This window comes from Zonotrichia leucophrys, chromosome Z (assembly GCF_028769735.1).
Source record: "Zonotrichia leucophrys gambelii isolate GWCS_2022_RI chromosome Z, RI_Zleu_2.0, whole genome shotgun sequence".
NCBI lineage: Eukaryota > Metazoa > Chordata > Aves > Passeriformes > Passerellidae > Zonotrichia > Zonotrichia leucophrys.
In genome coordinates, this window is record NC_088200.1 from 49,990,676 (window position 1) to 50,015,783 (window position 25,108).

General features: G+C 38.5%; 1 protein-coding gene across 3 annotated transcripts in view; it reads left to right on the forward strand.

The window, feature by feature from the left end:
- AOPEP (aminopeptidase O (putative)) overlaps positions 1–25,108 on the forward strand; it is a 182,686-nt gene that overhangs the window by 143,236 nt on the left and 14,342 nt on the right. For all 3 annotated transcript variants that reach the window (XM_064735730.1, XM_064735731.1, XM_064735732.1), the window contains one exon: positions 15,710–15,826. In XM_064735730.1, the coding sequence (XP_064591800.1) occupies positions 15,710–15,826 (117 nt within the window). The remainder of the gene's footprint in view (positions 1–15,709; positions 15,827–25,108) is intronic.

Below are 25,108 nucleotides of genomic sequence, written 5' to 3' on the forward strand. Positions count from 1 at the left end.
CAAACAACTGGCTAAAAGCCTCCTAAAAGTCTGTTTTCCCATTATTTTGATATAATAATCAATAAGCCAGGTCACAGAAGCCTGGCTCAACAGCTTCCATTCTATCCTTTGCAATTTTACATACCCAAAATCTAGATTAAAGTAATCTGTCTTGCTGTCTACTGCTGCATTTAGAGCTGTGCTGTGATATACAGTGCATGTGTGTATCACCACATTATCGTGCATCTACAAAGCAAGCACTTACTGGTGGAACTGGTAACCTGAGCCTTAAAAAATAAATATATAAATGGCAGTATTGTATACATTGAGAGGCCCTTAAATTGGTTTCCTTACTGTGAGCAGCAAGGGTTGTCGTTTGCAAGGTTGCTAAGCATAAATCAGTAATTTTCAGTGTTCAGACCAATAAGCTCTAATTGGCTTGGCAATACAAGTTTAGCCATGTAAATGCTGAAAATGCCAGTCACGACAGTTTGGGTTTTGTCTGTCTCCTGCTGCACCACCACCCATTTCCCCTGCCCCTCCCTCCTCTGCCCCTGCTTTACTTTTCAAGTCAGTTCGAGCTGTATGGTCAAAAATCCCTAGGGGATTTGAAAAAGGGAAAACAAGTTTTCCAGAGAAAAACAGTCCTAAGCACTGTATGGAACTTAGGCAGCTTTGTGAAAAAAAATTGCTTTCTGTTAATATCACAACATGTCTTTGTTGTCACCTTCCTGTTCGTCCCCTTGAGACGCATCTCAGAAAGGTTCAGATCCCCATTTTGCTCCATACTGGTACATTCAAAACTAATCAGTATTGTAAACACTATACTTCTATTGGGGCAAACTATTTTTTGACTACAAAGGGTAATACAGAAAGGCGGTATGTACTGGAAAGGCTGCTTATTTATACTGGCTTTATTACTGATACAGACCTGGTAAAATACCATTGCTGCATTTGTTTCTTCTAGCCAGACTGCCTATGAGCTGGGCTTGGTGTTGTGAAATCAGAGACCAGCACTTGTCACTTACTGTAAGTAGGCAAATTATATAACATTCATAATTAGCAGAAATTACAGTTGCAATAGACTAATTCCTTTCATTGATTTTATTTGCATTAAAATTTTATTTACAATAAAACAAAATGCAGTTCTTTTGAAGACTGTGAAATATGTGCTGTCCTTGGCAAACCTTGGTGCACTTGGTTTTTCAGCTATTAAAGTAAAAGGATGTGTTTATTGGCTGTGCTTTCTGGAAGTCAGTGCACTAGTACCTGAAATTAAGAGTCCTTCTGCAAATGGATGCACTCATCTTGTTATAGAAGGCAGAGGATAATGTTTCTTCTTTTGGTCTTGACTTTTAAAAATGCAAATATATTAGGAGGCAGACGAAAAAGTGGTTTACTTTTACGTTGTTATTGCCCCTGGAACTGTAAGATTTGTCAAAACTAGTTTTGTGTTGTTTAATGCCAAAATTAAAATTTCTAATTAATGTGATTAGTAGAGGAGATGTAATATTCCCAGAAGAGCATTGAATAAAAACGGCTACACTATGCAAAGGGAATAGGGAAGGAAAGAAGTGGAATATGATCGCCGACAGCAAGACGTAATTGCAAGGGTGGAGCATATCCAAGACTGGTTTGTGATTGGATTTAGATTAAGAAGAAGAGCTTGTGTATTTAGTCTGAGAGAAGACAAATATTAGAGGCACCACAGCACAGCTGTAATCAGGTTAAAGGACTTTGTGCTCTTGCTAACAGAGTGGAACTGAAATTGCATTTGCAGTAAGTATGCTCTCGTCTTTTGGCCTTTTTAGAGTAATAGTGCATTTTTTTTGTCACGTGCTTTACCAGTTCTTGGAGTAATTCAGCTGTTATGAGTTACAGGACTCATTTTGAGTATCAGTGAAAAATTCCTTTCATGTCGCCTTCTTGCCTCTATTGTCCATTTGCAATTACAAGTTGATAAGAATTTGGATTTATCATTAATCTCTTGTTTCAGGTGTGTTTATGAAAGAACATCAGTGTCTGTTGCAGAGTTCAATTGCAATATTAAAACTCAGATGAGAGTGTTTTACCTGTTAGTGCCGCTGAGCATTTGCAGCACAGCTGGTATCTGTTCAGTGACTTTAGGGGTATATGAAATACCGACTTAGGAAAAGTTTACAGGGGGAAAAATATTTCTAATACTCATGTAATCAGCTTGCTATGCCTATACAGATTTTTTTTCAAGGCAAATTTTGTTTTAATAGTGAAATCTGTGACAGTTTAACATGCTTTTTGTTCTTTAGAGTGGGCCTTTCTGGAATTTATGCAGAGATAATTGACAAAATGAAGACAGACACGCTGATTCGTTGCTAAGCTGATTGTGGGCAGCAGTTTGCCCTTGTAACAACCAATGGTGAAATAACTATGAAGAGAAACATATTTTGGTGTACAGTGCCTGCTTTTCTTAGGCCTCTACAATGTACGCTCTCTGGCTGGGAGGTGTCTAATTTGCAGAGGTGCTGAGTGTGCCTGGTTCCCAGCTTTCTGGGTCTTACAGGAACGTATCCATCTGAAAGTCGGTGCTGCAGAAACTTCCCAGGCTGGGGTCGGTGGTGCACAGAAACTGCAGCATATTGTTGGAGCTGAGATGTCTGTGTTTGAAAATGCCAGGGTAGTAACATGCATTAAATTTCCCATAATAAGTTGTTTATTTTAGTGGATTTTCAGGCTGGGCTGGCCAAAGTTTTATACAAATTAATGACTTCTGTAGATTCTGCTAAGAATAAGCTGCTTTAACAGAAATTCTTCTAAAGTCCTTATAATGTGTTTTGAGCTAGTTTGAAAAAGCAATAACTGTACTATCATTGCAAAATTCTACAGGTTTTTTTGCCATTCTTTTATTAAGCCCTCTAATGTCATTGTGAAAGGCACATTTCAGAGGGCCAAATGCATAAACTAGAGAGCAAGAATAGGCTGCTTCTTTCTGTGGAGGTACTCGTGCAATTACACCTGAGTGTTTGCAGCATTATGCACATAAACTGTGGTTGTCACGGGATATTGTTGGTGTAGGTGATTATGTAGCTGAGATTTTGAGGTATATTCAATGGATTATGTTAAAGAATGGGGGGAAAAACTGCACAACAACTTAAATCTCTACTGCTTAATTTGAAAGAAAAGGGAGAAATGCTTTAGGTTTGGGGTTTTTTTTAAGACAGAACTATGAAGGGTTATTTTTGCCAGTGGAAAGTATTCCTTAATCTCAGCAGTTTGCTCTATGTTACCATAGCTTTCCTAATATTGAGGACTTCCAAATGTCATTAGACTCAAAGTAATCAACTGTCAAGTTTTCATTTTTAAAAATAGGAGTTCAGTGATAAGAGATTTGTCTTAAATCAGTAAGACATCTTGGAAATTTTATTTGGAAAAATAATAATAAAAATAGTATTTTTGCAATCTTTTATAAACTGAGAACTTTAATACGAAGTTTCTCTCTGGAGAGAAATTTTTATAGTGAAGTTATAAACACCTGAGAACTGCAGTTTATAATGGAAACTTAAGGTCTGTTTTTGCTGCAGCAGCACACATGTTTCTAAAATGAAAGAGACTGACATAGTTAGAAGAAAAGAGCTGGTAGAGCAGCTGCTTGCCTTTCCTTCTTAAGAACAAGACCCATACTGAATAAATATTTTGCTTGTACATTGGAATAGGTTGCCTTTCAGTATTCAAAAGCATTCATTACTTGTGATAAATTATGTTTAAATGATTGTTATCCAGCCATTTCTTAACTTAGAGTGGGATTGCACTGTTTAAAACTTTTATATGAGTAACTTACATAGCAGTGCAGGTTCTTGCTAAAGCCAGCTTTCAGTCAACTGTAGATAAGATTATGAATTACTGTTGAAGTACTGCACTTAGTGGTTATCCAGCCATTTGTACTATAAATAATACTCTGCTGCTGTACAGTTGGCCCACTGCTCCCTGGCATTATCTGCTTGATTATTTTCACATTTCTCTGTAAATTCAGTGATGAAGAAGTGCTGGTCTTATTCTCCTTCCTAGAAAAAATAATCCCTTGAAGCTAATGGGAGCTCTCCTTCCATAAGAAGTATGTAATGAGCCCATAGGTCAGCAAATTTTATAGGTATCCTTCTTGGCAATCAGTATTCTTTCTTCCCCCTCCTTTCCTGAGGTGGAAGAGGTAGAAATGAAATAGCATGCAGCCTTGGAATTAAGTAAGTGAATGCTGTTTGTTGGAGGGTAGGCTGCCCCGCTGTCAATAGCAGTGAGTGTCTCGAATCTGCCTTTGAGACCTGTTTGCCAGGAGGTGCTGCTGTAGCCCGTCCTGGTTTCTCCAGGTCCATAAACAAGGGCTGAAGTAGGGCATAAAATATCTGGAGTGGAATCCAAAAATGCACGGGGATGGAGCATGGATTGTTCTCTGTTTAACATGTTTTACATCCTTTTTCTAAGGAGAAAGGTAATATTGAAAGGAATGGCAGTAAACGGTTTCTCTGCACGTTTATAGAATAAAAATTACCAACTTTGTCTGGGTGTTTTGCGTAAGGATTTATTTTAATTTTTATGCAACAACTGATTTTACCATTGCTTTCTCAGTCATTTGTAAAGCATTGGAAATGTTCACGGAAAATTATTGATGGAAAATATGGTAGAAAATCTCTATTTGAAAATGCCGAACATAGGACCCTTTTTGATTTCAGCATGAAAACTTGCCTTTGTCCCTGCTTCTGGAAATCAAGTTGCAGGTTTTTATGTTAAATGATTCCTAGTACTCTTATTTTATGCTGAATGATTCCTAATACTCTGCAATGTGATGCATAAACCTAATGGATGGAGGGCATGAAATCAAGTTTTTTTAAGCACTTCACTGAATCTTCCTTACAGATACATAAAAAACAACCAAACAACCAAACCAAGGAAAAAAAAACCTTAAAACACCAACACCACTGTTTGGAGACAGGTAAAAAAATTGTTAAATTATTATGTGAGTGTATATACTTACATGCATATACAAGTATTATAAATCAGCATAAAAAGTTGCATGCAATTAATATGTTTAAAGCCTCTAGTTTTACCTCTTCTGTGAGACTGTGTTTATAAGGAGGTTTATGCCTTAAATGTCATATTTTTATTATTACTCCTTTATCAGCTTAGTAGTTACTTAGTATGTCTAAAATATTTTTTCTGTTCCTGTCATGTTTTCATAAAATCAACACACATTTCTATAATCACAAAATGTACTAATTTTCGGGATTTTTTTTAAAGAGAGCTGTTCAGAGGCTAGTGTTTTGATGCAATTCTGTTAAATTGAATAGAGTTCCCCCACAAAGCTATATTTATGAATCAAAACCCAAATCTCTTGTAAAGATCCAAAAGTCATTATTAATGTTGTGTCAATATGTGAAACTATTGAGTAGTACATGAGATGAAATAGCTCCTGATGGCTTTTAATGATTCACCTATCATCCTAGACATTACAGAAGGTCTCATCTGAAAAACATGAGCAGAGTGTAGCACTTACCACGTTTTAAACTAATTTTATCTGATAATTACTTCTGAAAACATTAGTATTTCAACTAACTTCTTGGGTTTGGTTTGCTTTTTTTTTAAGTTCTGTTCCTGCATGCACTAATGGTGTGCAAATGCTGTCTCAAGCCACTTGCATTCGTTCAAGCTAAAAAATCCATATGTCAAACTGCAGTTTGGAAAAGTTCATGTCCAGCAAGTTTGAGCTTGGATTATTTTTATACTTAGTTTTAATGCTTCTGTATAGGAGAAATATAGATTTTGAAATACAGATTTTGAAAGAGAAAATTAGGCAGTGACATCCTTGCTTGTAATTATAATGTCTTTTTGCATAGCACGGCCATAATAACCATGTTGTGCAACACTTGTTCTCATATCTTTTAAGGGGTTGATTTTGGGTTTTTTTCCAGTGTTAGTTGTCTTTTGCAACAATTTAAATTAAAACCTTATCCATATTTTTAAAATCAGCAATAAAAAGCAGTGGGATACACTTCTGTTCTGTTGTGATATCACACTCATCATAATAGGATTTGAGTAGCCTTCACAAAAGTATTAAGCAGTTAACTTTTGTCATGTATTTCATTCTCTTATCCTCTGCTCCTGGGGAGGGCTGTATGCAGTGAAGCATTTTGTTTCAAAAAGGGTTTTTTGGGAGGTAGAAGTGGTGGCTTTTTTTTTTTTTTCCTTTAAGTACACTTTGCTATGTATTTGTAGTAGAGCAGGCAAAACTGAGAAACTTGGCCTGCATCTGGAGTGAGAGGTCGTGATGCTTGTGACCAGTCTTAGGCGACAGTGCCAGTTTTGGGACAACTCATTGAAAAGATCAGGTGCCTTTTCAAGAAGTTGATGTGCTTTGAGTGGAGAATTGTGAAGTGGAGGAAGTGCCTGGCTGTGATCTTTGGGCAGCAATCTGCAGTAGCTGCCTCAGAGTCATCAGTGTAGTCTGCAGTGGTTGATTTTATGGATATTGCTGGGAAACACAAAACACTTGAAAACCAGGCAACCATACACAATCTGTGTTGCTAGTCATGGTGCAGTGTTCAGTGCCAGTTATCTTCTAAAGTGCCAAAGGCTTTCTTTTGGGATGATGAGGCAGTTGGGCTGAGAAGTGACGCCAGCTGTGGAACTAGGTGACTTTCCACCACAGCAGAAGGAGTTCTTTCAGACAACGGATAGTTTTAGTCATGGCCATTGTGAGACCTTAGTTAAAAGAATTCTAGAAGCTGATGGTAGTGGCTTGGCATCTCTGCATCTTTGATCAATGGGGACAGTTTCATGACTGCAAATTCCATATACTGCTTTTCTAGGTTCCCAGCAGCACCTATTCTTAGGTTTAGACTGTTAGAAGTACGTGTGTTTTAAGGTTGTCCATGATTAAGACTTTCTTGGTGGTATGTGTGTATTTCTGAAACTGGAGTTCTCTGAGTCTGGTCAATTGCATGCTCAACAAATGAAAAAAACCCCAAGACTGACACCCAAAACAACAACCAACGAGCAAACAACAAAAGCACTCTAAAAGAAAAAGGGATCAAATGTATGTGGTGTATTGAAAAATTGTTGTGAGTATGCACAGGCTGTGTTGGACACACAGTCCACCGGAGCCAGATTTCAGAAAAGAAAGGAAATATGGATCTGGAAATGCACTTTATCTACAAATGTTAAAAGATACAGGGCACAATTCAATATGAAAGCCTTCATTATCTGTTGTTCTGAAATCAGAAAGAGTAGAAAAGAAAATCAATTATTGTGGATTCCAATAGTAAAGGGTTAAGAGATGGAAGTGCAGGTTCCCATCTGTGCTTTAATGCTTTCGTCCAGGAAGGCTTGAGACATTGTTAGTGCTTTATGATGGATCTCAGACAGCCCTCCCTGAAGTGGTGGTGTATCCTGCAGCCCCAGCATGAGCTGAGTGGAATTGATAAAACTTCCTTCAGCACAGCCATAGTGAAAGCTTTGAAGACAAAGAAAAGTTATTTTCTCTCCCTTTCTTTAGGTCCTTTCTCTGAATTCCAGCTGTATGGGGCATCTAGTAGATACTAGATCTAGTACTTTTGTACTTGATTTACCAGAAAGGATTGTGTTCTGGTAAAGAAGCTGAGATTTTCCCAAGAGCTGACCGCACCATAAGAGAGTTGGAAAACCTGTAGTGAATTCCTTGAAGATAATCCTAGCTGAACTCTGGGCATTGACTGAGTCTTGCTTTGGTAGGTATAGGCAGAACGAATTTCTGTGCCAGGAATGGTCAAATGTGTACCAAACTTTCAAGGAAAAGGATTATACTTCTTCAAGCTGGCCCTTGCTCAGTTCTATTGTAAGAATATTTCATTCTGAAGAGGTATCTTAACGTCCTGAATTAGTTTCCAGAGATGGGATTTTTCATTTTCAGTGCTGGGTGATGAGGTTTACTTGCCCAGTAATTTGCTAGAAAAATTAGTTAATTTCTTAGATTCTCAGGTTTTTGTCTTTTTCTTCTAGTACTTAGAATGAGAAGAATAAAGGAAATCTGTTTGCGTGCTGAGGGTGTTCTCACTGACAGTTGTGGCTCATATTCCATCGTTATCTTCTGCAGTTCTTCATTTTTCAATGTCTGCTGTAGTCTGTCACTTTCTTTTAATGTCTCAGAGGCCGCTTGGTAGCCAGGTGGTTTCAGAGGATCTAGGTGTTGGTCATACAAGGTGAGATGGTTTATACTGCCACTGATCAGCTTAAGCACGTGATTTGGAGCATTGAGACCCACACTGTTTTGGGTGGACAAATTAGGAGGCAGATACTTGCACTTCCAGCATCTGTTACAATGTGTGTATGAAATCTTTCCACCAATTGCCAATTCCACCAATTCATAGAAAAGACTACCAAGATTTGGTGGTCTTTTCTATGAATCTTCTAATAGGTAATAGTCAAAGAATCTGGAAAATAAAACAGATATTCTTCTTGGCTTTGTTCTTTGCAGTTAGATGAGAAGTTCGCTGAACCAGCAGTGCCTCTGCTGGGTGTGGTGTTAGATGAGAAAAGGTGGCCTAAATGCCAGCTGCTCACAGGTGGTGAGCACTAACCACAGGGCTGATATTCTGATCATTCCTCTGCACTGCTGGGGACTCCTGAGATCGAGTGAAGGGATGACTGAAGATCTTGCTGTTGCCAGTGTCAGCAACAACAAAAGCTTTGGTTTGTGTCACAGTAATGCTGTCTGTGAAGTGTGTTTTGAGATGTGGAATTTGGCTTTCTGTGTCAATTTTCTCTTGGTGTGGCCATTTCATCTGAAAGCAGGAGCAGCACATCCTGGAAGCATCATAGTAACTGCCAGGGCTGGTAATCTGCATAGAATAGAGAATGTGTAGCCTATTATGCTTGAAAGGGAATTATTGTGCTTGAGGGCAAAGTTACAGTGAAATGTTTCTTTGAGAAAGCTAAGGTTGAGAAAAGCACTGCATAACCTGACTGAACCTGTAGCGGAAGACACCTGTTTTTCATTTTGCTGGTTTAGTAGAATTTTAGATCATGAAGGTTTAATCATTTTTGACATTTCAGTGCATTTATGTTAGATTGCAGATGCTGAATTTCTTTGTATTGGATCTTCTCTCCACAAAGTAAATTATGGGAAAATACTTCATACCAAAGCCTAAGAAAAAGTTCCAGTTCATGGACTGGTAGCAGTGGCTGGCCTTTTAATAATATTACCAGTAATGTGTAACCAGAATATCAGACACAGAACATAAAACAGCAATTTGTGTCCTTCATTCAGCAGTGTTTTCATATTTACGGCCAGAACAAACCAAATGTTTTAGTACCAAACCTTTGTGTTTTAGTATGTATTTGCCTTAAAATTATTCCTGACAGAGCTTATCTGCTTTCAGAAAACAGCCTTAATTTTGATATTATAAGGAGGAAAGTAACTGGGAACAAAGTGCCAGTGCAATTGTTTATTAAATAGATTGGTCTGTGTCATTTTTATGTTCTACTAGTAAGAAGTAGGTGATGCCAGATATGAATGTCCCAGAAAAAGCATTTTGAATTATAACACAAGTGAAATGTTGATCAACTTGTTGAAATTATTACTTTTTGAAATAAGGCTTTTTGAAGCAAAGTTCATGGGAATGTCTTTTTCATTATAATTATCAGGTACAGTTCCTGGTTTGTGTTTTTAAAATAGTTGTGTTCAAAAATGAATTGCTGAGTGAAGAAAGAGCCAACTGAACAGATACAGATAAACCACACACAGTGGGAAGAGATATCATACAAGTGCAGTTCATAAGTAGATGAGAATATATTACAGACTGAGATATTTTGCTTTTAAATATAGTGAGGACTAGTTGTCTTTCATAAACATTGAAAGGGGAGCTGACTTTTCATCAAGGGAGAAGTCAAATAAACTGGCCAGAATGAAGTTGAGCAGAGCTGTCTTTTTCACTACGTGCTTGTGAAATTTTGTCAGCCTGTGGCAAAGATGGGCTTTATTTTGCAAGCCAGTTCAAAGCATATTTCAGCTGCAGAATACGTTCCCCCCTGCATATTAATCAAACAGCAGACTAGTTCTTTCAGAGTTAAACTCTTTTCACTAGTATATTGCACTACAGTACTTAACAATTGTAAATGTGATATTTTTAATTGATATTTATTTATATGCTAGTTGATATGAATATATTTTAGCCCTTGAAGGGGCGTGGGGGGGGGAACATACCTTGTGTTCATTTAAAAGAAGTCACTGTGCTGATCAGCATCTGAAGAATATTGGGATAAACAATGAAAACATCTGGCTAAAAACATGGTTGAGTAAACAGTGCTTTTTTGAATTTTCAAACTACCAATTTGCTTAACAGTTTGAGGAATAAGGGGATTTGTTCTACAACACTTTTATTTAGTTGCAGCCTGCAGAAGAAAGCATTCAAGGCAGTGGGGGAGAGTTTATAAAATGAGATGCATTCGCGGATTTGTTTGACCATGTGAAGTAAAAGTGCAGAGATGATCTGGACCTAAAAATCCTGTCTCCTGGACTAGTAGCATTGCTTTCTTGACTGCAGTTTATGAGGAGATCGAACAGGCTGCACAAGGTTGAGTCAGTCTCTCTGGAGGTATTTAAAAAAACATGTAGACTTGGTGCTTAGGGACATAGTTTAATGGTCAACATTGCAGTGCTGGGTTAGTGGTTGAACTCCGTGATATTAGAGGTTTTTTCCAACCTAAATGATTCTGTGATCAATTTTTTTCTGAAGGGAACTATTCACAACTGAACTGTGGAGTGGGGGTTTTCCCTTTCTTTCCTAAGAGGGGAGTGGGAAGGAATTTGGTTTGACTTGGGAAAACATTGTAAATATATAAATGAAAATACCTTCTGTGTTTTTGGGGATAGGACACAAGATTATCTTCCACCAAGTACAGGAGAAATACTTATGTGTGCCTTAAAAACTTTAAACATTTCTGTGTAATTTTCAAAGACCCGAATTGCTTTAGTTCTCTATAAGGCCTTGTTTTTCTTGTATTTCAGCCAGCGTTTTCCAGTGCACAGTAGTGATTTTTTTTTTCCTTTTCCCCCCTGTTTTTTGCTCAGTGTAAACAGTTCCTTGCTGTGGTTACACAGACAAATATAGCAGAGAACCCTTTTCTCAGAGAAGATTCTCCCTGTGCATTTTTTAACCATTTTTGGGAAGAATTGATCTATTTGTGCATGCGAGAGAGGGAGGCAGTAGCTGTAAATTGAAGTGACATCATATATATTACTCCCATTGATCCGCTTTTAGACTAGAGCCAGGATAAAAGGAAATGGCATCAGGGAGGAAGTATGCTCATTTAGGCGCAGATCCCAGTGTGATAATGGAGTAATAATAGAAATCACGCCACTGTCAATCGGTTGCTGCATTAGTCTGAGGCAGATTTTCCCTCCAAGGAGGCTTTCAATGACTTCATTCAAGTGCAGGCAGGAGCAAATGGGATATTCAACATACCAGCTGTACAACTTTAGTGATTTGTGTCCTGGTGGAGGGGTGCAGTGCAAGTGCTGGTGCTGTGGATCAACTCAAGTAGATATATATGTGTCACATTTCATGGCTGAAAGGTCAGTAGTCAAATGTTTCAGTGGCAATTTTTTTCCTAGTATAAAGGGTGAATCGTGCATTTATTGTGTTTGTTAATTTAGGAATTGATAAATACTCTCTTTCATGTGGGTGGTCTTCGGGGATGTGAGATCGATGACCTCTATAGCTGCTATACCAGATCTCTGAAGGGGAAAGATTTGTTTTCTTTGTGCTTTTTACAGATTAGGGGTTGTACTTTGAAAATTCATAGTTTTGTTCAAAGATTATTTGTAGAAGACCTTTCAAACCTACTAATCTAATAAGATACTCTTGTAACACAGTATAAAGGCTTAAGTGTTTTGTGTACTGATATGAATAAAATACAGGGCATGCTTTTCTTACTTCCAAGAGATTTAGTATACAGTGAATATCAGTTATATTTTCAATTTGTTTATGCTTTCTTTATTTCTTTCACCTTGCATTTTTTAAATACGGAGCCAGTTTTAATATTCCCTATCACAGTTTGTTTTAAGGGTAATAGCCTCTTTACTGGAGTTGCCACATCAGATAACTTAGGGGAAGCAGAGAACAAATGGTTGTTTAGTGACAGGACAAAGTGAACTCTTTCAGAAGGCTGAAGAGTTGGAGGAGAAGTCTTACAGTCTTAAGGGCAAGATAATATATACAGTGCTGGGATACAGCTTTATAGAGGGGATGATGTTTAATTACATGGGACATGACAGGTAACCTCTAGTGTGCTCGATCACAACATATTCATTTATATCCTCTTTGTAGTGTCCATAGTCACAGCTGGGGGAGGGCCAGCCCTGAAAAAAGTAATATGATTTCCATGCAGCAGGCATAGGTTGGGCAGGAACTATCTACTTTACAGTATAAATAGATGCTGTTGCAGCAGTTTGACGTAATGAAAACTATTTCTTGATCCTTGCCACATTTCCTGATTGAAACAATCTGCTTTCATAATTGCATATGTTTGAACATTTTGATTGTGTATTCTCTATTCTAGTTCAGAGTATGAGGGGGTTATTTTATTTTATGAGGAGCACTGAAATTTTGCATTTACGGTGTTATGGCTGTTTTCGGAATGTTTTCAGCCTGAAGACACAACTTGAGAGTGTGATGATTGTCCTGCTGTAACTTGCTGTATCTGTGCTGTGTACTTTTCTGTGGGTGTTAGATATTCAATATGCATTCACAGAATATGAGTTGTTGTAAAGGAAAGTGGTTATACAGTTCTTGAAAAGAAATTTGCATTTAGGTCTCTACAGTATTTATGTTTAGATAGCACTTAAGGCAAGGACCTCTTTGTATTAAGCATGAGGCAAACAAATTGAAAATTGACAACATGCACCCCAAACAATTCTCCTGGTATGAAAGATGGAAAGTAACAGGTGGGCAGGACAAATAAGGATGTTGGTAGGAAAACAAAAAACAGTGAGAGGGGGGTTTCTGAGAGAAAATTCAAGTGCAGTTTTTGAAGCTTATTTATAACCATTAAAAGACTGCTTTGGTGAGAATGATACTCATATTGTGTGTGGGGAAAAGAAAACATCTGCATCCCTGAATTAATTTTGTAGCAGCTGGTGTTATGAAACTCTGGTTGCAATTTTCTGTCTCTTGGCCTAAGTTAGGGTTTTAAAACAGAGTCTCTTTTATTGAAAGGAAAGGTTAAAAGGGTAGATGGGAACGTTCCTCCTTTTCTGTCAGAAACAAGTCGGAGAACAGACTGTGATAGCGGTGCGCAGTAGTGCCTCTGCAGGGAGAGGTCTGCCCGCCAGCGCTCCCCTGCCAGCACCCGCCCTCTCTGCCGGTGTTCACTGGCTCCTGCCTTGGACTCTGACTAATCCATGAGATAGAAACTGGTATGGAAGGTGCCATCTTGGGCACCTGCAACGTGGGAAAACAGCAGAAGCCATGGTCTTATTCATAGAATCATAGCAGATGTTCAGTTTGAAGGGGCCCACAAGGATCATCGAGTCCAATACCTGGCCTTGTACAGGACACTTCAGTAATCACGCCATATGCCTGACAGCATTGTCCAAACACTTCATGCACTCTTGGTTTTGTTTTTTTCTTTGTTTTATTGGGGTTTTGTTTGTTTGTTTTGCTGACTCTCAGAGTTTAGCCAGTAATTCTGAAAAAACTTAGCCATGATGCAGTACTAGACAGATGTAAATTCAGGGCATGGCTGCTACTCTGCAGTTGCTCTTTTGTTGGCTTCTGTAAGGCTGCCTTAAACAATAGCTTTTCGTGGGTGAATCTGTGTAGCAATTATACTGCAGATACATTATAAAATACTCAGCTGTTCTATGTACCTACATATTCAAGCAACTGTTCTATAGCTTCTGCAAATTAAGTATTGTTCCTCTGTCTTTTTAGTTAACAGTGAAAACTGTCTAGATCAGAAGTTACCTTTCTTTGTGTGGTGTTCTGCAACATTTTGTATTTTATTAATGTTCAGAATTAATTGCTTTTCCGAGTAGAGTCACTTCCCAGAAACTTCGCCTGTTTTATTTTTTAACTTGTCTCACCAACCCCCGGCAGCTGCTATTAGACTTCATAAGTATTTAAGCTGCCATTTTACTAGTTGTCCTGAAATGAAATATTCAATATTTTTAAATATTGAATATTAAATATTGTCCACTTTTAAAAATACCATGTGATTGGTAGGCTTTGGTATTACTTACAAAATATTTCACTAAGTGCTAGTAAGATGTGGGATATTTTCAATCTTCAGGAATACAACTTTACCAATAAAAAATGGAAAGAAATCAAAATGCAAAGAAACCAAAGCATTACCATTATAGAGATGCCCTTTCCTCTTTATTCTGATTTAGATACTAGTCTAAACGGGAAGAAAATGACATGTTGCTAAATTAGTTATTAATGTAGATATTTTACAGATTAAGACTTATCAGAAGATCCTGGGTATCTTCATGAACTCAGAGATCTGAGATCAGAAGTCTGGTCTTGTTCAGTGCACATAAACAGCCCTGGCTGTGGGATATGTTGTTGGAAGAGGCGTTGCCTATAGCTGACTTCTTTTCATCGTTGCTTAGTGCGTTGTCTCAGCAAAGCAGACATGGGCAAGACAGCGAGGTGGTAAGGGAAAATCACCAAATGTGGTGAAAGCTGGGAGTACTGTCAAAGCAGCAGGATGTCTTTTTTATTAGTCTGTCTCAAGAACATTAGAAGTGAGCAGGATTGGTTTCTTTTTGTATACAAAAGCTTTACTGACATTCTTTTGCCTTTCCCCTTCCTCCCCTTGTGCCCTGCAATGATGAATAGTGGGGAAAGTTTTGGGACATATAACAAACTTCTGACTGATCACCTTGGAGCCTGAATTTCCAAGAGATGTTTCCTGGCAGCTGGTGCAATTTCTCTCTGAGCTCTGTTTGAATTATTTATTTGTTCATCCAATAAGCCTATTAAACAGAGCACTTAAGCACTGGCTACAACAGAATCTTATGCTTTTTTTTTAGATTACATTAGATTCCAGTTCAAAATGGAACTGGAATGAGTCCATGAGTCAAGAAACTAACTGAAACTACTGAATATATATCTGTGTATAGATGCTGTACTGTGTGTGCCACAAATACAACATTCATGCATATTTCCCATGAAAGGATGGATGGTTTGTGATTCATTGCACTAAAATATGCCTCAGAATGTGTTTTTACAACAGTTGTTTGGTGGGTCACTTATTTGTGTGGTGTTTCTTTGTTCAGTGTAAACAAATCATTCAAATGCTTGTATATCAGATAAAAACACCACTCTAAAAATTATATGTTCATATGCCTCATTGATTTCTCAAATTATACACTGTAAATTATTCTCTCTTCAAACCCAAACAAAATAAAATTACTTATTTTATACATTCCATAAAAATCTTACTTATCAAGCCATGATTCTATTTCAATAAGACAAGCATGTTTTAGATCTGACCTAACCATAGCAATGGAAACCATGAAAAATGAGTCCTAGCACAGTCTTCCAGAACACCGACACATAAACCCTGAGGTTTTTCAGAAACCAGCTAGAGATCCAAGTTGTATTTAAAGCACATGCTGGAAGTACACAGGTTACCACAGTCTTGTCCTCTTTAGTTTGTTTCCATTAACATTGCTCAGCCAGTAGAGATCTTCATTCACACATGGCATTTATTTTTCTTTTAGCTTCTCCCTGACCAGCTGGTCTTACTTCTGGAGTTCCTCTTGGAGGAGAAGACATTGTGTCCTAGAATACTGCAGTGCTTAGAGAGAACATACCAGCTCCAGGAGCAAGATGCTGAGGTAAGTCATGTAAAAATAAATCTCTCTAATGTATGCCACTGTGTTGGTGACTAGGAAACAACTAGGAACCAGGAACCAGGCTCACTACAGAGTTTTTTTCTTTTTTTTCATGTCTGAATCTGAAATTGAATGATCCTAACTCCAGTATTGTTGCATCTTCATGTGCCATAGTAACTCAGTGTTTCTCTGTATTTGTGTAGGTAGGTTCAGGTGTGTTTTGCATACTGTGGTAGTAAAATACAGCACAACCCAGATGTCCAAACTATTTTACATGTACCTTAGGCAGCACATTTGTTCAAGTGTTAAATTTTTTACTACGTTTTTCTGTGTAGTGGAACCTAGTTTGTTTTTGTTGAGATATTGTCTCTAAATGTAATCATGTCTGTTATAGTCTAAAATTATTTTTCTCCATTGTCAGCTCATATTGTTCCTCTTTGCATGCTCCAAAGTCTCACTCAGGATTTAGGAAAGTTAGGTTTCCAGAGAGACTACAGTGTTTTCTGGTTTGGGGCCTTAATTTAATGTTTTTCACACTTGCTTCTGCTAAGTACTGGTGACATTAATAGCCCCCAAGGAAAACACTGCTTTATATGATATCATAAAGGGTAGCATCCCTGCTCCAAAGTGCTTTATATCTTTGGGAGGCAAACCAGTAAATCTTTATTACCATGTGCAGAGAGGACTCTTTTAAGTCCTATGGTTTTCTTGAGCTGGGAGAGTTCTGAAAATTAATGCAGAAGTGGTGGCCGAAAGCACCCTTGTAAACAGCCTTTTCTTCAAGTATGTAGTATTCAGGAGGAGGTAAGAAAGTCAGAGATGAACATAAAGGAGTCTAGAGATGTGTGTGTGTTTATGTGTGTGTGTATATATATATATATATATATATATGTATGTATGTATGTAGGTATAAATAAGGGTTAATTATGATGTAGCATACGACTAAGCTACTGTGCAGTGAAGGAATATGGTGAACTTAACATTTGGCACCTGTTTATTTAAAAACTATCTTGCAGTAGGTTGCAGAAAGCTTGACTTACCCTGTTATTCTTGGAACTTCGTGGCAATTATTAGAATTGAAGGAGAGATCAAAATCTGTCTTATTACTCTTACGGCTGAAGTTGCTGTGTGGATGCTTGGAAAGACTCAGAAATCCAAACCTTTAGGTAAAGATTGATAAAACAGATATCTACCTTTTTCTCAGAAAAAGATAAACAAAAAAAAGAGCAACATTTCAATTGCTGCTATTTTTTGCACCTTTTTACTTTTTGTTGATACAGTTTTCCAAATGCCAGATTTATTTTTAATTAGTACTTGAACCAACATTTCTTTTTATAGGTATTAGAATATATTTTAATCACATCTGAATACCAGTGAAATGTCAGAAGTTCTATTATGGGAAGAGGAATTAACAGGGACATAGATCAAAGCAATAGCTGTGTTGTTGTTGCTGTTTCATGACTATGAATTATAAGCACCAGGCCACAACCTTCAGTTTTTCAGTGTTTTCCTTCATTTCACTTTCATGCTTTCTTTTTTCCTTGCAGTGTTAATGTAAAAGTACGCAAACAATCTCTCAGAATGTTTTTGTGAAAAACCTCCTCAAACCATCAAGATTAGGACCTCTGTGAAATTAACATAATCTCAATTTTATTTTACAAGGTGAAACCAAGGGTTTAGCAGACAACTCACTTAGAAGTACACCTAAGATAACATTAGCATTAGTATTTTACCAGTCATCAGACTCCAGGCACCTACAGTCCTTTAAAGGGAACCAGCTCCCATGGCCTCATCTAGTCTGAGAAACAGACTATTTGGGCCTCATTTCTTGTATGTGCACAGGGGATTTTTGTTGTTTTGACCCTGGGGCAAAGAACTGCAGTCTGAGCCTGTTCTTGTCTAGATTAAATTTGTGGATACACAAATCACTTCTAGTGATCCTGCTGTATTACTGGAGTTCAAGTGTTCTCAGTAGCTAAACATCAGAAATGGATTATTAAAAATAAAAACATTAAAAACTTGCATGCAGGTCAATAAAAAGAAACCTCTCAGTATTAGAGGGTTTATTCCAGGATTTTTGGAAGTGAGGTTGTCAGCTGTGTCCCATCTAGCAGCAAAAAGTTAAGAAATAAACTTGTTTCCTTATTTTTGAAAAGTAGCATTTAAATTCACAATCGTCTTCGAGTAGGGATAAGCAATGATATGGCCAATAGTGTGAGAGGCTACATACACAAAGGAGTTTGTTTTTTTTTATGTATTTTCACAAATTTTAGTCTTAAAATTTGTACATAATAATTTTGAAGATTATTGCTGGGGGTGTATCTGTCCTGCACAAGTACAGCATGGAAAGTCCTTGCCTGGAATGTAAAGGTTGATCTCTCTTGAAGAGATCTCTGCACCTGCTCAGTGAAGTTCCTTTCCTCTCAAATTAGGCTTCAATGCAGATACATAGGCTCAATGTCTATCTTCCTACTTGAACAGACATTTGAGTGCGTCTTTTAACAAACGAAAGTAAATCACAGGTTAAGTAACATATTTGCCATTCATAATGTCTAACTTTGGAGGCACAAGAGCCAGAACTGTGAATGGCTTAATCACATTCCAGATAGGTCTGCCCCTAGTCTTGGATGCCAAGAGAGGCTTGTAGGGCATCTGCCAGATTTCATAATTTGTGACTCCTTTCCACTTTTTGCAGTCTACTTCTGTAACAAATAATTATTTCATTTTCCATTTATTCCTCAAACCTTGGAACATCTGAGAAGACACAAAACTACAAGTTTGTTTTCAAAATATTAAATTCATTGATCTGAGCTGTTTGAATTGAGCATATCTAAGAGATCTTTGTTTTAAAAGCAGTAAAGGTTTCAAAGTTTAACACCATTTTCCGTTCTTGTCTCTGTGCCTTCAGCCCATTGTGGCTCAGCCAAGTAGTGTCAGACAAGTGGGAAGCAATTGGATTGTGTCCTCAATTTTCTCTTCCTGTTCCCCCTGTCTTGTTGTGCTGCTTCCCACTACATAACAAAATAACTCATGCACAGGCTACATCTCCATGACATACCACATCCTGCATTGAAGAGAAGCATTATAGAAGCTGGCTGTATTTTGAACATGACAAAGTCCAGCTGTAAGTTCAGCTGGCTGAGGAGAAATGGGATATGTTATAAAGCAGCAGCTACAGTTGCCACCAGACCGCACAGTGGGATAATAAAATTTAAAGTGGGTCTGCTGTTGTTTTTGTTTTGTTTCTTTCCAAAGTGGCTGTTCTAGACAGCTGTTTCATTTATTCAATATCTAGCATCTGGCAGAATGTGAAGCGTTGGTCTACATGGAAAGTTTTGGGTGTCTAGTATTTTTTAAAATCAGTCTGACCTTGATGACATCTCTTCTGATATGACAGTGCAATCTTATCTCATTTGAATAAGCTATTGAGAGCTTTCATATAAATAAAGTGGAGTAAATAATTTACAAAAGACAGCACCATGAGATCTGAGTTAACAGTCAATGAATCTCTTAGCTAGGTGAGCCCTCTCATTACTCCCATTATTTCTGTTTTTCATTTGGCCAAAGGCCTGTGACTTGTGGGCACACAAGGACACAGAATGGCTGAGTAACCTGCAAAATAATGAAAAATGTGACAGGAAGAAGATCACAGCCATAGGAGAAGAACAGTGGGTGTGACACTTTCAGTCCTATTTAAGACTTGGTGGTATTTCTGCAAGTGTGTTTTACTTGTTGATGAATTATCTAAGAAGTGGTGATAAAAAGTACAGAATGTGGATGGAGCAGAAATATTTATGGTGTACTTCCCCAGATTTTTCACTGTAGAGTTAGCTTTCCTTTCTTTCCTACTGCAGATATCACTTTTTTCTTGCCTGCACAGCATATGGAAAGTTGCTTTGTTGTGTTTCCTTGTCTCAGCAAGCAGATTGAAATGCTCTTCACTTATATAATGCTTTCCCTGTATTTGGGATCATAATGTGATATATTTTGGGGAGAGAAGAGAAACTAGAACTCTTTCTGCTGTAAATGTGAGTAAAATGAGTTAAGATCATAATATCGTCAGTCATGTGGGTGGCATAAAGCTGTTCTCACACAAGTACTTCATTGTGCATGAGGTCTGCCTGTGTGACCAAGGCTGTAAAGTTATGGCATCTTATTTCACTGACAGAAATGCACACAAACCATCTAAGGTGCTTGACATCCTACAAGTGGTGAGAATTCTGTTATGGCAAAATAACTGTGGTTCATTGATCTTTTCTAGCCTGTGAAAAGCTGGCAGATGTGGAAGTACAAATGAATTTTTGTCATTTCCCATCTGATGGTGACTGTGTTGAGCTGAGCACATTCTCAGGTTGCATAATTCAGCTGTCCTGCAGGTTGAGGATGGGCATTGTTTGAAGGCACGCTTATGGAACAGAGCTCTGTGGACAGCACCATAAAACTGGGTGGGAAAAGGGAACTGCTTGGGCAAGGTCAGTGCACACTTGAAGAAGGCACTTGGCGAGCTTTACTTTCAGCACAAGCACTGGGCCAGTCCTCCCTTGGGGCAGGGACTCGGAAGCAGTGTTCAGCTTTTGAGTGCAGTTAGTAATGTATTGCAAATACCTCCACAGGCTTGCCAGTCCTTCCTGACTCAGCTGTGTAGCAGCAGGTAGGCACGTTTCAGATAGTGGCATTGCAACCACAGGGAGAGAACCACAGTTCTTTTCCTTAACTGATGTCATTGTTGGTATGAAGCACCAAATCAGAAGATAAAAAAGGTGACAGCTTGGGCTGATGACTCTATTACAGGGCATTGCTTTCTAGTGATTTTTTTTCTGCAAGAGTAAAAACAGTTTCTGTACTTATTTTGTATTTAAATATACAGGTTATTACACAGTTTCAGCTCAAGTCAGGAGGAGATGTGTTATTTTGGATAAGACAGTATGTTTTGCAGGACTTAGAAATCTGCTGTGAAAATTTACCAGGAGTGCAAAATAAATTTCACCTGTCTTTTCCTTTCTGAATGTTTTAGTTAAAGCATTATTGTGCCACTAGACATAAGTATGGTTACATTGAATAGTTTTTTATTTGCAATTGAATTGCAGTTAGCACATCAGGAGGAACCTGATACAAGTAATCTAGAAAAGTATAATAAGGAACCTAGAAAAGGCTCTGTAGATGAGTCAGTCTGCAGGGTAGGTTTGTTTCTGGCATAAATCATATTTGAGGTTTGTACACCCAGCCATTACTTTTCATTAAATGGAAAAGAAAGAAGAAATATATGTTTTCACAAAGGGAAATCTCTTTACTATTATCGGTCTGATGCTTTTCACACACATCCTCACAGAAATACTATTTTTTCCCTGCTCTACTTCTACTTCCTTATGCAAATCCTTGCAAATATATCTCTGTCATAGAAAGCCCTTCCCATTTTCACTAGAAAAAGGGCTAATTTCAGGGTACATTATAGACTGTCCTTTTTGCTGATAGGTGTGTTGACTGAAGCCACAGCCACTTACATCATGTCCTCTGTGATCTTGAAAAAATTTCAGTCTTCACTATGTTTCATGTTCTTGTTCATGTTACATCTAAATGCAATTTGCAGGCTCTTTGGCACAGACAGTATTGGCATTGATATTGGTTAAGATAGTTTTTCAAAAGCGTGCATTTGCAGGAGTTGGATCTTTTCCCAGTGAAAGGAGCTTAGAAAAGGGTAGCTTTTAGGAAGGTGGCACTTGCTTCCCAAAGATGAGGTCCAAAATTCAAAGCTAAGAAAATTGGTACAAGATGAGGGAAAAACGCTTCCAGTGACAGCCATGGAAGTCTTCCCATGAGACTCACTCTGGCTCATGTGCCTATTGTGACTGAGTGGATGTGTTGAGATGAATTTGTAAGATTGGCTGAAGGATAATCTCAAGTAGCTATTATTTGGGTTTGTTTTGTTTCCACATGCAAAGTAGGGGGGCTTTTCCAGCCACTTGAGAAGAACAGAAAGTCCCTCCATCAGCATTTGCTGAAGGGTATGATCAGAACACGGGATTTGTGGAGCACTGGAAATAGCTTTCCACCAGTCAGCACTCCTAGTCCCACACCCCTCCAGGAGCCAACAGCAACATGTTTTTTCCAAATGATCTCAGTGGCTGCTGGTGGCATGAGCAGGAGTTTTTGTGCCCTGACTGCTGCCATTACTGTTCACTTATCACCTGATTCTTCTAACCAGTTTTGAACTTAATTTTCTCTGTGTTGCAGTCCAGAAACTTAGCACAAGTTGGAAAGCAGAGGAGCTGATGGTAGGAAGGAACCAAATATGCAACTGGGTTAGTTTGGCATTTTTTTACTGCTTTTCCAAAGAATCTGTGGAGGAAGGGGCTGGAGATAATTCTGTGTCCTATTGTCCCGCAAGGAGAATGAAGTAGAGTCCTCTGGGCTTCTGAACTCAGTCCTAAAGGTTTTCTGAATTGGATGCAATTGTTCTCCATAAAGTTTTACTCAATATTTCTTTGTCGGGCAGTATAAACCCGATGCTGTAATACAAACCACCAGCCTTTGTTATGAAATTTAAAAAGTTATTTTATTTGCATATATATGATAGCACTGGCATGGTGCCTTTGACAAGGAGGGGGTACTTCTAAAATGCAAACAAAATCCCCTAGCTGTCAGTACTAGGGATGTTCCTCTGAGGTTTGCTTTCTTTGGCAGGTTTTTTGGTTGGCTTGTTTTGGTTTTTAATTCTGAAAAAAATCTGAAAATATTTTTATTTAAAATAAACCTTTTTTGAGACTTCATCCAAATAGCTTGTCTAATACTTCTCATTCCTGTTTGAAGGCTGGCTGCAGATGCAGGGTATGCCTGAATAGGACCACAATTTGGAAACAATCTTCTGTGCCCTGTGAGGTCTAAATACTTCAAGAAGCAGGACAATTCAAAGGTGCAGATTCTGATATAATTTCTTAACTAGGCAGATATGATTCCACCACTGAGTCACTGACTTAATAACATGTGGGTAAAGTCTGCTGTCCTACTTTCAACCCTTGTGCCAGTTGGAGTTGCAGTGTTCTGAGAAAGAAGAGAAATTTTGTTGTGTTTTGTGTGGTGTAAGCATTGTCCTAAGCAACAGCCATCACTGTATTCCAGCAGCAGGGAATAAAAGAAGTGGAGAAGATGACTAAAAAATGTCAAACACAGAGAAAAATCGAAATGCTCTCATTGCATGAATGAGCATATTTCTTCTGATTTTATAAAATCAATGCATTTTTCACTTAAGAATTTTTGCTGGGCATTGAAAAGGAAGAATAAGAGTGATGCAAAAGGTATTTGTCTTTGGAGTAAAAATCTTGTATGTAATTATTCTGAAACTGGAAATCCAGGTTTTAAGCAATGGGAGATTAGAAGGATGTGAGCATGGACTGAGTAGACTGACTGTAACCTAAGTTATGGAAAAAAGAGGCAGCTACATTGTTCATTGCTTGGAATTTGAGTCTTATTTTCGTATGGAGTTCCAGATTCTGTCTATGACAGTAATCTTGCCTGGAAATAACAAATGTTTTGACCACAGTCACTGTGGGAGACCAAAGATAAAAGGTTTTTTGCCTCTAGCTGCAAGACAGATGAGGTAAAAGCAGAGGGATAAGAGAGAGGGCATTAGGCAAAGGGAGTAGCTTACTGTTGCCTTGATACTTACAGCAGCCTTTCCTTTTGCTGAACAGCAGATATAATTTAATAATAATTGATAACAGACTGCTGGTGTGCTGATCTCAAACTCTTCAGAGTTTAATTTCTACGTCAGATGTATATGTTTATGTGCTTTTTTCCCACTATAAGTTTGGATTTATAAGTTCAGCATGCTTTTATGTGCATATATAAATAATCTGTGTTGAAACACATATGCAGACACTATATGGATAAAAATTATAAGCAGACTCTATCTGGAGACAGCCAGAAGAGACAGTGGTAATGAGAAGTGTTTTAATTGCTTGCTATGGTGATAAAAATTTCTGCTGATTCCAGAGATACTGTTGGGATAGTGACAGCTTCAGACTGAAAGGGGGTAGGCGTAGACTAGCTGTTAGGAAGATATTCTTTACTGTGAGGGTGGTGAGGCACTGGAACAGGTTTCCCAGAGAAGCTGTGGATGCCCCATCCCTGGCTGTGTTCAAGGTCAGGTAGGATAAAGCTCTGAGCAACCTGGTTTAGTGAAAGGTCTCCCTGCCACTGGTGGGGGTGTTGGAATGAGATATCTTTAAGGTCTCTTCCAGCCCAACCCATTCTATGTTCTGTCACAATCTAGCCATTATTGTAGATAGGTGTTTCAGTAGGCTGTCAGAGGGAATGTGGATGGGGCTGTATCTGAGATGGCAGACAGTTGTGTTGCTGCGTTTTGGCAAAAGTGTCCATTTGGATGTGAACATGTGCTGCAGCCAAGCTTACCTTCCTGAAGGCATGAGTCTTGTCCCTGCAGTACCCCTCTGATGTTGGCTGTATCTTAGGCTGGGACCTGGTTTTCCCTCCCCTCCCTCTGAGGTGCAGGATCTCCTGACCCCCAGCACCCTCTCCATACTCACCCTCAGACTTCACACATGCAGCCATCCTCACCAGAGCACCCTGCCAGGGAAGGAAGGAGCAAGAACTGAGAGCAGGCAAGGTGGCACAAGCATTGTTTCTGTCACCAGCCAGAAGGCAGCCTTGCTCCTGAGAGCTGGCAGCACCACAGCAAAGTGAAGCTCAGCACACATCTCCAGTCAAATTGTTGAAAAGGCAGATGGTGGCGTCTTTTCTGCCATCTTCATCATGCTGCAAGCTGTGAATGGCACTGGTGCTCCAGCATGCTGAGCAGGCAATAGTGAAAATGCAGGCAAAGGCCTTTGGTTCCAGTATAAAGTGTATCTTATGTTTTAAATTAAGTCTTGTTTTTTAAAACCTTTGTTTTTGAAATTAAGTGAGTTAACATGCTGTGTTAAACATTTCCTTACCTTACATGCACTATCATATAGGAGCTGCTCTCCGCAGCGTGGGGACAGTGGCAGCACAAATGTGCAAGTTGTGAGAAAAACCTTCAGGCACCATGTCAATGTGGTCTCACAGACAGTGCTGTTGAAGCTGTCACACTGCTTTGCTGCTGGTGGCCTTTTCCTCATCTAACTGTTCGCCGGGTCATTTTCCTATAATCACTTTGTTGATTTGCTAGAGACCATCCTCTTTTGTATCCATCTCCTGTTAGACAGGGTAAGGAGGAGCAGGCTGAAGAGCATTGAGATTACACAATTAGGCATCCCAACCAAGCCTCTTATTCACAGTGACAGCTTT